The sequence below is a fragment of the Fusarium phalaenopsidis genome (assembly GCF_050370095.1).
Source record: "Fusarium phalaenopsidis strain FUZ10S chromosome Unknown contig_32306, whole genome shotgun sequence".
NCBI classification, from domain to species: domain Eukaryota; kingdom Fungi; phylum Ascomycota; class Sordariomycetes; order Hypocreales; family Nectriaceae; genus Fusarium; species Fusarium phalaenopsidis.
This window is the reverse complement of record NW_028145403.1, coordinates 81,450-95,611: the sequence shown is the minus strand read 5'-3', so window position 1 is coordinate 95,611 and position 14,162 is coordinate 81,450. Positions and strand designations below refer to the sequence as shown.

The following is a 14,162-nucleotide window of genomic DNA, read 5'->3' as shown; positions in this document are numbered from 1 at the left end:
CCGCATCGGCGTGAAACCCCAGACAACGGGGGGGGCCATGCTGTCGTTTTAACCGGCTGTGCCCCTGGCTCTCTCACGTTCCTTAACTCCTGGGGTAGACAGTGGGGTGATCACGGTACCTTCAGCATTCGGAGTCCCTCTGTTCTAGAGGTTGATGGCCTATCTAAGGCTCCCATGAAATTTTACGACGTATACTGGCTGGAGAGTGACCTGACAGATAGCGAGCGGGAAGCATACAACCTCAAGGTCGACGAGAAGTTACGCTCCAACTCCTCGGAGTACCCCAGCATCCTTGAGCTGGATATTTGCTGTCCTCTCTGCCTGGAAGTAGCACCGATCCGCGAGTTCAGCGGAAACATTCGCCAGGCAAAATGTCCACGATGCCATGGATCTTTTCTCCCAGAGCCAGGATACCTTGTGAAGGGGCTTTACGCGCAGGCAGGACTAGGTGAGGGGGGCTGAAGAAATGGCAGTAGGCTCCAAGTGGGCGTCAATTTCTTTGAGAGAGCATGTTTCTTCACGAGTTGCAACTAAATTCATTCCCACTCATCACAGTCGTGGGGAGCTTGACGAGCGTCATGAGTTTTATCTTATCGCAGGAAATTAAAGGTCCCATATATGCAGTTGGCATATTTTATACGGTTTAGATAATCATTAGATTCTCACTGATGTGTCTAAACGATTTAGGTAGGTTGTTTATTATTGTGGATGTTGGCTTGGGAGACGTCACCGATTGAACCATCAGGTTTAGATGCCTTTCGCATATGAAACGCCACATTCTTTGTTCCGCTTTATATTTCTTTGAATACGTTGCGATGAAAGTAGACTTCTGAGGTCTCGGTTTTCACACCTATCCAATTCACGGCCCGGTCTGGATCATTGCCCTGTGGCTCTTGGATCCAGGCTTCGTCGACCTGAGTGAGAAAGCTGTACCACCAGTCTCCCATCAAGCCATAGGCGTCATCAGTTGGATGCACACAATCTCGGAGGAGGTTACGTCTGGCCTCCTCCCAGCGAGAAAAGTCGACAGCCACGACATGCTCCCCCTTCTGCCGCCGTCGTCGGACAATACCAGGAATGAGCTTCTGGTACTGCTTGGTGCGCTCTCGCTGGGCGTGCGTTGTGTGGCTGTCGCATGTGTTGATGATGATTGACACCAGAACAACAGCGTCTGGGCACTCTTCAGTGATTTTATCGATGAGATTTCCCAGTCGTCCAGCCGCATCTCTTGGATCATTGCCATCTTTGGCAATTGCGGAAGTATTAAATAAGGGGGCAGAAGAATGGACAGTGCGCTGGCAGAATTGGCAAAGGCCGGTGGAAGTTGGCTTTCCTATTAATACCCAACAAGCAGACGATGTGGACAGGCGGTTTTGGCCTGTGGAATTAGGTCGAGAGCAACATTCCGCTTTCCACAACCCCATAGTAAGCGCAGCACCATGATGCTCGTTTCAGCGCAGCCTTGGGATGCATCTATCAACAACGCACTTGGTGGGCCTGGAACATTGGGCATGGTGACTGTAAACAGCAATTTCTAACCCAGGCAGACAAGGAGTGGATTAGCTCTGTGGCCGTGCTTCCGTGATAATTCCATCAGCCACTCTTGGCAGGACAGAATAGGAAATTCCTTTGCGACACAATCTAATTCTGTGCACAAGGGATTCATGCCCCCAACAACAGGCCCAAAGGCCCTGCCGTAAGCCGCATTGAACTGACTTCAGATTGGCTTCAAGAACGGACGCCGACATTCACTGGAGCAAGCCGGTCCCCTGTAATTTCCGCCAACAGTCCAGCCGTTGGCCTCACTTCTGCGTTGTCCCCAACTGCTGGCCACATGTCCTGCCGGCTGGCCCCGCTGCGCCTGAACAAAATAAACATGAGGGTACGGAGTAATCTCGCAAGTACCAGGTCTCAGCTGCCAACTGCTTGACTCACCACACTGGAAAACTTTCTGGTACCTGGTAGACGGATGGCTGGAATATCTCAAGTCACCCGCCAGTATGTGTTCATTACCATATTCTTTGTGGCCAGCCACCAAGTTCTCAATAACTTCAGTCTGCTTGGCAAACAGCAGCTTGTCGCAAGAATTAGTAGACGCGTTATCAGAGGGGAGCCCGAGAAGACCAAGGCAAACGATCCTAGCAGGTATTTTATTCTATTGCGAGTGCAATTCGGTCGAATTCTAGATATACCGGCACCAATAGCCGACCACGAATAAAATGTTTCTGTCTGTTGACTATGACAACTGTAACAGCATATCCCATAACCTGGCTGCACATGGCTCAATCGGGTTTGAGGGTATTTCGGCCGAATCCCTCCCAACCACTTGCTTACCTGGATGAAATTGTTGACCCCAATGGACACATATCGAAGTGGGCGCACGGGCGAAGGGATAAGCAGAGGGTCGTCTCAGAGAAAATAATGTTTTTACTAGATGAATGTGAAAATATTCGAAGATTTCGAGGATAATGATGGAATCAGTTAGATCTCTGAATATACTTCCTTGCCCTTTTTTCCCTTATGAGAAAAAGATGTCTGTGTGTCTTCTGATGCGTCGTGCCCTTTCAAGTTGTTGTGGTGGGCGGCTGGGGATAACCGAGTGGCGGGTCGATAGAAAACCCCGACGATCGGACGAAATACGGACGAAATCTACCCCAACTGTCTGTGCAGTTGTTAGTGAATCAACTGACGAGCGGAAGTATAAAAGAGCCAGAGCAATGCACTAAATATGGTCATCTCAGAGGAGCGCTCATCCCAGTCCAAGCAACATGAATGTCACCAATTCTCCCACGGGCCAAAGCCCCATCGAGCCTTTCAAGGTCGACCTGTCAAAGAATGTGCCAAGAATGCTCGAGTTGGTCAAGAATACCAGGTTGCCTGATAGATCTGCCTATTCTAGTCTTGGATCATCGGCCGGTATTGACTTGGATGTCCTGAAGGAACTACAGAGAGAATGGGTTGCGGATTTTGACTGGAAAACAGAGGAAGAAGACATAAACAGGTAAGCCCTGGATGATACCACGATCCTATCGCATGCTAGCTTCACTCACACCGGATCCACCATAGTTATAATCACTTCACCACGACCATCGAGGACTTGAAGATTCACTTCATCCATGAACGCTCTGGGGAACCTGATGCCATTCCGCTTATCCTCTTACATGGCTGGCCCGGCTCTTTCCTTGAGGTTCTGCCCGTCATCAAACCTCTGACGCAAAAGGCGAAAACATCGGCGGGCAGAGACGTCTCCTTTGATGTCGTCGTCCCCTCACTTCCCGGTTTTGCTTTCTCCCAAGCCCCGCCAGCAAATTGGACTGTTGTCGACACGGCTCGCATTTTCCATTCCCTCATGACTGACGTTTTGGGCTATCGAACCTTTGCTGTCAATGGTACGGACTGGGGCTCTGGAATCGCTTATGCCTTGTATGAGCAATACTCTGACGCCACTCGGGGTGTACACTTTTCCATGATTCCTTTCATGCCCTTGCTGAAGGATCAGCTCACAGCTCGCGATATTACCCTCACTCCAGAAGAACAATTCCAGGAGCAGAGGTTCGCAGGTTGGAACATGACTGGTAATGCATACTTCATGGTGCAGGCTACAAAGGTATTGGATCAAACGAATAATGCTAAAGCTCCAATCGCTGATGTGATTTTAGCCAACTACAATCGGACTCGCCTTACAGGATAACCCAGTCGGTCAGTTGGTATGGATTGCGCAGCAAATCATTGACTGTGAGTATAGAACCAGCCCAGTGCCAGTGTAGCTAGGGATCGTTCTAATGCTCCCACAGGGTCGGATCCCCGGGCCGGAACCGGTCCATCTGTTCTCACTCACAGAGAAATCCTTCGATTTACGTCTCTCTACTTCCTAACCGAAACATTTCTCTCATCTGTCTTTATTTACTCATCAAATCCCAATGGGTTTAGACCGGAGTACACCAAGGCTCCTACTGACGCCCCGATGCTTTACAGCAATTTCAAGTACAACAATGCTTTCTTCCCCCGAGCCTTGGTGGAAAAGGTTGGAAACCTGGTGTATTGGAAGGGTGGGTCACTGTACCACATTCATGTTTGACACCCATGCCCCGGACTGACCATCTTTTGCCCTAGATCACGACTTCGGCGGCCATTTCCCAGGCGTTGACAACCCATCAGCTCTCGTTTCTGATATTAGAGAACTTGCGAACTATTGGGTGTCATAGTCGACAAGAACTTAGCGGAGTAGTTTGAAGAATCAGACGCAAGTGTCTTATTGATGAGCTGTACTGGGTTCCCTATCTTTGTTCTCAACACAAAATATATGGAATATCAGACCTGCAACATACCCTATCACTGTATACCTGAGCTACATTGGTATTCTAGTCTTAAATATCCTTGCTAATGCTCTCCTTGACAATCTTGACACAGTTTGTGACCTCCTATGAAATGACATCAAAAGGGAATGTGTCCGGCGCCGCATCACCAGGATTGTACAGCTCCGTGGTTTCTGCGCTGTCACCTATCTTTCACATGTCGTTCCCAAGTATTAGTAAGAAGCAAGATGGTTTCGGTATGACAACATCAAAGATGTTGCTTGACTGCTCGACAGTCGATTTGTCAGGGGTGCATTGAGCGTCTTTGTACCTCATACTGGGAACCATTACATGCACTTCTTTCCCAGCCTCCTTGCGGTGCACCAAGAGGCTTAGCCCTGGGTACGGCTTGATTTTGATGAGTGTGCTTTTCTCACCACATCGAAACCCTCTTTCCCCTGTCGTCGCTTATGGTGCTTTAGCAGCGCGACAGTGAAGCATCAAGCCGCGCCTTCGGGCCAACTCTACCTCTTGCGCATCAGAAATCTCCATGTCATACTACTCCTGATCCCCAGGCTCTGGGATAAAGCGGCAAATTGGCTCCCCAACTTTGCCGAACGATTTGCAAAAGGCGGGTAGCTTGAAGGGGTTGTTCACGCCGAACAGACGATTCCCAAAGATCACTAGGTCGCGCTTTGATGGAGTACGGGGGGTTGGAAGAGAGCGCGTAGCTACCTTCTTTGGCTTCAAATTGATCCTGCCCTTCAGATTAGGCTCAAAAAGCAAAATATTTCCTTTGCCCTTCCTGATTTCGATGATATCAGGCAACTCTACTCCGGCCTTTCTCTCGATCACCTGTACTGACAGCTCGGAGGACTTGGTGTCGTCACGACAAAACCCATTCGGGTCTATAATAAAATGCCATTAGTTCATCACATTCTGCATGCACGCAAGAGATCTTGCCATAGCAAGTCTTGACGTTGACATCCAAAGAGAGGTACTTGAATGGGGAGCCGGCAGCAACTAAACCCCGCTGGCCTTTTCAGGGCCGGTTAGCAGATCACAAGAGTTATGTTAAGGGGCGACAAACAGAGGTCAGGCACGCCATCCGGCCTCATTTACCTCAATGACCAATGTTTATTTCTCTCGTAAGTTCCTTTGCGTTGACGAGGCGTAAATTTGCCCTCGTTGGAGGCGAATTTCCACCCAACAGTAAGACAATCTACAACTCATATTGGGTGACCGATTCTTACCGGTTAACTTATTGCAAGTTCTGTAGTTCTCTTATATTACGAATGATTCGACCTTGAAACTCTTTTATTTGTTCTGAGCCGTCCTATTGGAGCAACAAAGGCCATCACCCTGTCACTTGTGTGAACCTCTGTGGCATGTTACATATTCAGAGTGACATCAATAAATTTTCAGGGTCCTGAAAGTGAACCTAAGACGCAGTGAATGACTCATAGAACCCATTCAGGGGCAATGTGTAGTTCCCAACATGATAACATAATGCCAGGTAGCGCCGTAACCCAGACCAAGTAAACCCGACGTCTCTAAAGAGGCTTGATGTGAGTTGTGACTAAGGGCGATGTTGTATCTATCTCGCAGTGGGAATAGGCCGCGTATGACCCAGTCTTGCGTCTGAATCCTCCTTCACATTTTGCACACTAAAGTAAAATTCAACTGTTGCTAAAGTGAGAACCACTTCATCACATTGCCGTCGCGTAAACAAACGGTTGGAGGCTACGTCGCCGCACATGCATGGGTAAGAAGGACCGAAGACTTTAATATATAGAGCGTCATCGACCCTAACGCACCCTCTCCGTTCCTCATTGTGTGCTGTATAAACAGTCGGCGAGGGTACCAAGCAGCCAACCTCTCTGCTCTGCGACACACTCAAGTTGCTTGCAACGCCTGACTGTAATACTTGTATCATCTTGGAAACTCATCCTTTACTCTGACTCTCCTTTCTATCGAATCAGCATTGGAGTACTGCACTGGGTCTAGCTCTCCTGAGCCTCATTCAAAGTGCTTCCGAAAAGATGGAAGCACCATCTAGGTACGTCCGAGCAAATTCTGAGCCTCTCTTATACACCACTAGCCACTTGGAGAAAAGGAAACTGAAACGAATCATGTGCCTAGAAGTCCCGTTGACCCTGGAAATAAGTTGTACATCGTTTGCCTGCAAGCAGATGCCGATGCTTCTACAGTCAAGGAATTTATTAACTCGGCGATCAAGAAGAACAACGCCCACCTCTGGACAGATTTCAATGGATACTTGATTTCTTGGAAGGTTGAAGCATCACCGAGCGAAGTTTTCAAGTTGGAGGGTCATGTTGGCATTGCTTCCGTCACCAAGCTTGAGGTTCCCGTCCAGCAACGAGATGACTCACGAAAAGCGGCAGTTTCCAAGTCACACAAGCACTACATATGCCCCGTGGACGGAAGGAATCTAAACCAATGTAATGTAACGGGGGCCCTCGCTCAAAGTCCTTCTCAACGACAACATCGGGCAACCGAGGATGTGGGATGGCGTTTTTCGAGATTGGGAGGCTACCCTGACCATCGATCAGGCAGAGAAAATCAGGGGGATGGATGGTATTGAAAAGGTAAACGAGTTCACAAGGGCAGGCAAGGTGTTTGCTCAAGACTACCTGATTCGGTAGACCTCTCTAAGTGATAAGTCGCACTCCAAGAGTAACTGAGCCTTATTCTAGAGCGAATAGTTATCATCTATATTGATGAACATGCACTAATACTGATGCCATGTTATTTTAAACGCCACTTATGGCTGACAAGGCAGCCTGTGAAGCGCCCAGAGAACCCCATAACCTGAGAACAAGGGCAAGGGGATAAAAGGATATATACCGCGACAAGATCCAGCTACCTCTTGTTACAGTCTCTATTTAGCAGACCGGCACATGGCTGTATAATCGTAATCTTTTTTATTACGGCCGAAAACAATTTTCAAGGATTGCCATGGGAATGGCATCATTGGCCTGGCAATCAGACATGTTATCGAGTCATTGATGACGTCGGGAGATCTCAAATACTTTATCACAAGAGTTACTCAAGGAGGCGGGTAGTCACGGATGTGGGATTTATGAAGAAAATTGTCGATTACAAATAAATAACACAACCCTAAGAAATCATGGGTTGTGGGGGATCAGATCGTCGTCGGATGTGGGTATTCTGCCTAGGTATTCCATGATCGGAGCATCATGTAACTTAGACACCAGGAGTAGTGAACCCAGGAAGGTTAGGCCAATCGCCCAGATGAGCTGGATCGCCACCAATTCTCACCCAGATGGCATGCGAGGGAGTTGGTCCGTCAAGGACGAACATCTGATACCAGGAGGGGGGACTGATGAAGGCGTTGGGCGGCGCCTCGACAGTGCAAGCGGTTCCAGTGCAAGAAAAGGATGGGAACATGGTGCGCTGGCCCATTGTGATACCGTGGGTAGAGCCAATCGAGGCCAAGAGCGACACACGCATGTTGGCAGCACCCTCAGTCAGTGGTGAGGTGAGAGAAAACGTGTAGCTCTGACCATAAGCCCAGTCGCGATCCTCGATAGTGAACTCAGGCTGGGTAGCGCCAGACAGAAGATAGTCAGGCACGAAGTACTCAAGGCGATACTCCTGAGGATGCTTGCCCTGGTCCTGAGGATCGGAGCCCGAAATAAGCACCTTGCCATCACTGAGGAGAACTCCTTCAGAGTGGTACATGCGGGCAATGGTGGTGTTGGCCAAAACTGTCATGCGCTGACCAAGGGGCTGCTCGGGATCGTACATAACAGCGTTGAGGTTGGAGTCGTCGGCCAGTCCGAACCCACCGCGGCCTACCTTGGCTCCGTTGACAATGAGGTAACGACCGTCGGGGAGGGCGATCATAGTAGGCATGACACGCTTTGAGGGCTGTCGTCAGAGTTAGCATGTGTATAACAGAGTGTGTGAGGCTCATCTTGTCTTACCATTCGCTCGATAGTCCATTCGGCACCAGGAGTATCTGGCTCGATGATGACACAGTTGTCAAGGGCCTCGTTTCCAGGTTCAGCAGTAGTGCCACCACAGACAAGAACCTCGAGAGGGTCAGTGTAGGGTGCCCTCTGGGGCATGAGCATCATGGTTCCCTGCAGGGGGTAGTTGCGACCAGTCAGAGGATTGTCGACAGCGCCGGGCATATCAGGCAGCTGGCGAATAGTTTGGAAGTCTGTCTGGGAGATGATGCGTGACTCGTTAAACTGGGCAAAGAACATGTCTCCCGATGGCAGGATGGCCAAGTGCGGGTATGAGTTGGTACGTCCAATGTTCTCAGCGCGCTCGAGATAGTCGAGGTAGGTCGACTCAGTGACACCTTCAGGATGAGGCAGCACCTCACACGACGGTACAATTGGGGCATCAGAGCCAGACTCACCACCCATGGCGAGCAGAGAACCGTTGGAAAGAACAATAGCAGTGGGATACCAGCGGGGATCAAAGAGGCGCAACAGCGAGTAATCCTCCTCCCAGTCATTGGTGCCATTATCAACTCCTTGCGGCGAGTCGGGAGTGAAGAAGCGGATACCATAGACAGACTCGGCTGACCAACCACCAATGTTGATCATCCGACCGGCCTTGTCAGGCAAGGTAAATGAGGCCGAGCAGAAGACATCAGTCTTGAGGGCAAGCTCACGGTAAGTGTTGGTCGTGTAGTCAAACTCGAAAGAGCCCTCAGTGTTGTCCCAGGAGGTGCCGTGCTTCTCAACAAAGACGACCTTGTCGTTGATGCCAACGGAGCTGATCAAAGGCACGATGGGTGCGGTCGAGAAGAAGTCGTACTCGCCCGCAGCAAACCCAGATGCATAATGGAACGTGTTGAGCGAGCTTCCAGTCCACTCATAGTAGCTGATGTGGTTGCCAGCACCGCACGTATAGTTGCGATCACCAGGGCAAGGCATGCTGCAGAAGCCGTCGTCCTTCCAGACATCGCCCCTGGCCTCGACAGCACCGAGATCACCACAGACACACTGACGACCGTACTCGACACCAGCGGCTGAGTAGCCGAACCTCTGGCAACGCTCGAGGCAGAAGTCAATGGTCATTTCGCTGCTGTCATAGTTGGGCGCATCCTCCCAGAGCCACTCAAGGATGTAGGGGTTGGCATTGTCAAAGACGCAGCCCTTGTATTCCCAGTCACCAGGCAGATCCTCGTCCTTGGCCACAGGAATCGGCCAGATGGGAAAGTCACCATCTGAGTAGAGGGAGAGACGATTGCCAGCACCGCACATCTGACTACTGTCACCAGCACAGGGCATGTTGCACTCTGACTCAGCTGTCTTGGAGGCGGCGTTGTTCAGCGCATTGCCACAGAAGCACTCCTCAGAGTACTCTAGGCCGGCAACATTGAAGCCGTTGGCGATGCACGTAGCAATGCATCTCTGGGGAGTCATGGAAGACGATGGGCTACCTGGAGCACCAGCCATGGCACGTCCAGGGGGGTCAATGTAGCAGCCCTGATAAGCCCAGCCGTCAGGCAGACCGGTGGCACCGGGAAGAGGGGACTCCGTCTCGGACACGGTGACGCTGGTCCCGGTCCCAGTCTCGGTCTCAGACGTAGTGAGGCTGGACTCGGTCTGAGAGCTCGAGAGAGTAGCAGATGACGTCACAGTAGCGGAGGAGCTGGCAAAGACAGTCAACCTGTCGCCAGCACCACAGGGCTGACTGCTGTCGCCAGAGCATGGCATGCTACAGTCAGCCTCGGCAGCCTGGTTGGTGGGCCTAGTATTGCCACAGACTATAGAGCACCATGGTCAGTCATCAAGATCTCCTATATCTCGGTTGATGGTTCTCACTCACAGCATTCAGCCGTGTACTCCATACCGGCGTAAGCGAAGCCGGCATCAGAGCAGAAGGCGACGCAGCTCTCAGCAGTGAGGCCGGTGGTGTCATAGTGGACAGCGCCATTGAGAACGCGCTGGGCAACGCTGTCAACGAAGCATCCGATATAATTCCAATCCTCCTGGGGGTTTGTTGGGGGGTTCAGATCCCTACGAAGGATGACACTGGCCGAAGTCAAGTGAAGGAACGCTGCACCAAGTGCAACAAAACGAAACGCGGTCATAATGAGTGAAAGCCGCAGGGAATTATGAATGAATGTCAGAATTTAAATGAATGTAATGGGATAAGAAAGTGTGCTTGTGTTGTTCTCGTGAGTGAAAGAGCGATGTCTTCATCATATATCCATGGATTCGATGTGTCCAGCTGATGGTGGCTTTCTGGGCATCGTGCCATATAATTTCCCTAGGGTAGCTTTCTATCCATTCTGGTCCCTTCTTGCCGCCCGTTTTCCAATAATTAGTTCAAGTCGGTTCAGCTCGTAAAGCTCTTACACACTTCGGTTATCAAGGAGGGGATCAAAGTCCTGCCTCGGCTCCTATCATGCAGTTGTACGGGCGCCTCAACGCAGGAGAGTCGAGTCAGTCTGCGCAGCTGGCGTGTGACGGGGGTTACCATTCGTCGTCCTCTAAGCATGCCTTGTGATTGCCACGGCGCTGTCTTTGGATAACGCGCTGTGCACCCTGTTAGATGGTGCGCTCAGATCTTGTTCACGGTCCCTCCCTGCTGGTGCATAATGGTCCCAATCTGGCATAAGTGTGAGGATGAGGAAGAGTTCAGTCTGATAAGTGCAGCAAGGGGCGTCAGCCACGGTTCTTGTGTTGACTATCGCGGCCGCAATCTGTACCAGTCAGGATAGGGATCTCAGAGGCCATGTTTGTATCTAGATCCGGACGAAGATGCATGAATTGGCTGCAGCTTCACATGGGCGTATCAACCCAACATGAACCCCTGCTCGTTGTGTTTCAAGGCGTGTGCATAGCGAATGGGCACTTTCGGTTGGTGGGTCATGGCAAATCGCCAATGCAACATTGAAGAAAAGAGAAAAGAACCAACAAAAGTTCTGCTGCACAGGACTGAGGAGGGAGGAGTTGGCGCCCAGTTGCCCACCTCGTAAAAAGATTGTTTGTCAAGCCAATCTTGGCGCCTAGAGAGCGGCGGCGAATTACCCATCAGCTGTGCATGGTTGGCGGGGAATCAGTTGGCGCAGCCTCGGTTATTAGATAAGAGAAAGGCAGCGTTGAAGACAGGCTTGTGATGTGGCTAGAGATCTTTGATGAGCCAAGGTCAGTTACTCTTCGGCTCTGATATGACTTGCCAGCATAAGTAGAAAGAAGCAGAAAGGGGAGAGAAATATCTCATCTATCCTGAAGAATGCGTTTGGCGCGAGATTTCAGATAAAGTGAAGTACCGAAGCTACCAAAAGACCTAAAGCCACAGACTAATTCCAATACAGGGATTAAAATCCCCTGGCTGCTCGCCAAGCGAAACGCCACATGACGGCATCTGAGCCGAGAGCCCCAACCGTGATATCCCTACCGAGATTTGATCTCTCCTTCTTGGCATCTCCCCGGTGTGCCTGATAACGACGTTCTGCAGTTCCAAGACGGCCTGAGAACCTTGGCAGGCCATGCATGCCCAGCATAAACAGCGGGACTAGCATTGGCCTTGCTGCCACATTTTGACCGATTTTACAACCATGCCGCGCTCCTCCTTGGGACCCCAACTTGGAAGCCATGTCTCGTTGGCCTTCCAAAAGTCCCGCATGGGGGTCTCACTGCGGTCGGCCCACGGTTTTCCGCCAACAGCGTCGCTAAAATAAACATTAGAGTTAGCCAAGGCGCTGTGCAGATCGAGGCTAGGAGATAACGGCTCGTATTGCAGGGATCGAGAGTGGATGGAGACAAGGAGGGTGTGCCAGAGGGTGCCCAGGATCTCGGGAGGGGCTTGGCAGTAGGTGTGGTGGCTACTGAAAAGGGGGAATTTGACTCACGGAAACCAGCCATTGGTGCCACCGACCGCCACGTTCAGGATAAGAAAGAAAGACTGGTCAAAGGGCGTATTAGGACGGCCCGTGCTGCCCCAGGGATCTACAGGGACCGAGCCGTTGACGGACTCTCCGGCAAATTCGCCGTAGGTCCACAAGTTCTTGTTCTTGGTGAAGTCGAAGAAGATGACTTGCTGCAGATGGGGTTAGCGGGTCGTCTGGACATTGAGCGTAGCTGCTAGGGCTGGATGGAATGGATCCAATGTAACAACTTACCCGAAGACGACCGTCGAGCCAGGTGAAGAGGTACTTCTCACTCCACTCGAGTCCATAGGTGTGGAAGTCGTCAGTGTAGCGGACTCGTTTGCCTCCCCACTCACCGTAGCTCCTCCGCCAGCGATCGTTTTCAGTGGCAGTGCCCCAGTGAAGTGCCGACGACACGAGGTTATCACCCATGGAATATTTGCGAGCGTCATTGCCGCGGCTCTCGGCGATATCAATCTCACCCGACTTTGGCCACTCACCGTAGGCGCTGTCCTGGGGCATCATCCAGATTGCCGGCCACAGCCAGTCTCCACGAGGCATACGTGCCGTCACCTCGACACGACCATAGCGGATCGTCTTCTTGCCCTTGGTGTTGAGTCGTGCTGACCGCACTGGGTTGATGATTTGGCCCTTGGTGCTGTTGCTGACAGCGGCGCATGGCCAACGGGTCTCCCATTTATCGTCGGTGGCTTTTTCATCAGACGTGCACTTGCCGTCGGAGCGTCCATCGGTCGTCAGGTTGACAGTGTGGCCGTGGACCAGCTGATCATAGGTAATTTCGGTGCTCTCGAGCGTCAAGGTGGGTACGATGTGCAGGCCCTCGGCGTCGACATATGAATTGGCCTTGTCGGTGGTGGTCCAGTCAAAGGTTCCAGTACTGCGCCATTGTTAGTGATACATACGAGGGATAAGATCGAGCACATACCCAAATCCGCCCATCTGGACCTCATGATTCCAGTTGTCGAGGTTCTCAAAGTGATCATCCATGATCAAGCAATACTACCCTCAGTCAGACCTGGAATACCTCGAGGATTTGGGTGGCGCTTACTTCATAATTGGGGATGCCCCGAGTTTCCTTCCAGCAAAGGAATCCTCCAATGCCTAAGAGGGATATTGTTAATGATCTGGCCGAGCGGATACTTCTGATCATGCCAACTTACCAAGTCCGATAAAGATACATGTGTAAAAGATGATGCTGTCCCAGTTGACTTCCTTCTTGGACTTTTCGAGCCATGGCTTCTCAAATTCGCCCTTGAGCCGACTGCTCTTGAAGCGTCTGCGAGGGCCAGCGACTGGACGACATTAGCTACAAGCTAGTGCTTGACAACGCGGGCTCGCCTACCTTCATATGTAGAAGCATTCCGAGTGTGTGGTGACCGTCGGGACGTTAAGGACTCTGCAATAGGTGTTGCGGCAACAGGAGTTGAGAATGGGTTCTCGGGCGGCTCATCACCCGGGGTTCCGAAGGGGTTAACCCGCCGGGAGGACGATCCCTCGGCAGGAGAAGTGACAGTCGTTGAGCCTTCCATAGCTAGAGTGGAGCTTCCAGTGTACGTAGGCTCGGCTTGTCCAACACCAGGGAGCAAAGGGTGAAGACGTTCGACTTTGTCCAAGGGAGTTCTAATGATATGAAGCAGGACGAAGTGACCTCTGAGAGGGCTTCTCTTCTTGTTGACTCTTCGTCACGCACATGCTCCGAGGCGAGCTCGAGTTCCCCAACGCTCAATCACAACAAACAATCCAAGGGACATCTCGATGGCGTAAGCCCCTCCATCCAACCTCCTGATATGTGGCTCCAAAAGCGGCTGAAATGTAGACAGGCATGGAGGTCGATTAGACCATTGGATCCTATCGTATCGCTTCGTTCTCACGATTGCAATATGACCTGTAAACTCAACCAGAGATACGGTCATGATGAGACGGGGACGCGGCCCGTGTGCCAAGATTCGGGCCTTCGGTAC

At 51.2% G+C, this 14,162-nt stretch overlaps 3 protein-coding genes across 3 annotated transcripts; 1 reads left to right on the top strand and 2 right to left on the bottom strand.

Annotated features, from left to right (window-relative positions):
- Window positions 1-2,768: 2,768 nt before the first annotated feature.
- On the top strand, window positions 2,769-4,205 carry LRP88_10869 (epoxide hydrolase family protein; the record flags this gene model as incomplete). The annotated part of the gene is made up of 5 exons (XM_083247317.1): window positions 2,769-3,001; window positions 3,067-3,607; window positions 3,660-3,735; window positions 3,795-4,049; window positions 4,114-4,205. The coding sequence occupies 5 exons, from the start codon at window positions 2,769-2,771 to the stop codon at window positions 4,203-4,205; spliced, it is 1,197 nt and encodes a 398-aa protein (XP_083096465.1).
- A 3,318-nt stretch (window positions 4,206-7,523) lies between these two features.
- LRP88_10868 (glyoxal oxidase N-terminus-domain-containing protein) lies at window positions 7,524-10,395 on the bottom strand (the record flags this gene model as incomplete). Its single annotated transcript, XM_083247316.1, has 3 exons — window positions 7,524-8,210; window positions 8,267-10,068; window positions 10,131-10,395. The coding sequence occupies 3 exons, from the start codon at window positions 10,393-10,395 to the stop codon at window positions 7,524-7,526; spliced, it is 2,754 nt and encodes a 917-aa protein (XP_083096464.1).
- A 1,430-nt stretch (window positions 10,396-11,825) lies between these two features.
- LRP88_10867 (concanavalin A-like lectin/glucanase domain-containing protein) lies at window positions 11,826-13,730 on the bottom strand (the record flags this gene model as incomplete). Its single annotated transcript, XM_083247315.1, has 7 exons — window positions 11,826-11,982; window positions 12,163-12,350; window positions 12,433-13,078; window positions 13,127-13,200; window positions 13,250-13,302; window positions 13,362-13,493; window positions 13,544-13,730. 7 exons carry the CDS (start codon window positions 13,728-13,730, stop codon window positions 11,826-11,828), a joined length of 1,437 nt encoding a protein of 478 aa, XP_083096463.1.
- Between the last annotated feature and the right edge of the window lie 432 nt (window positions 13,731-14,162).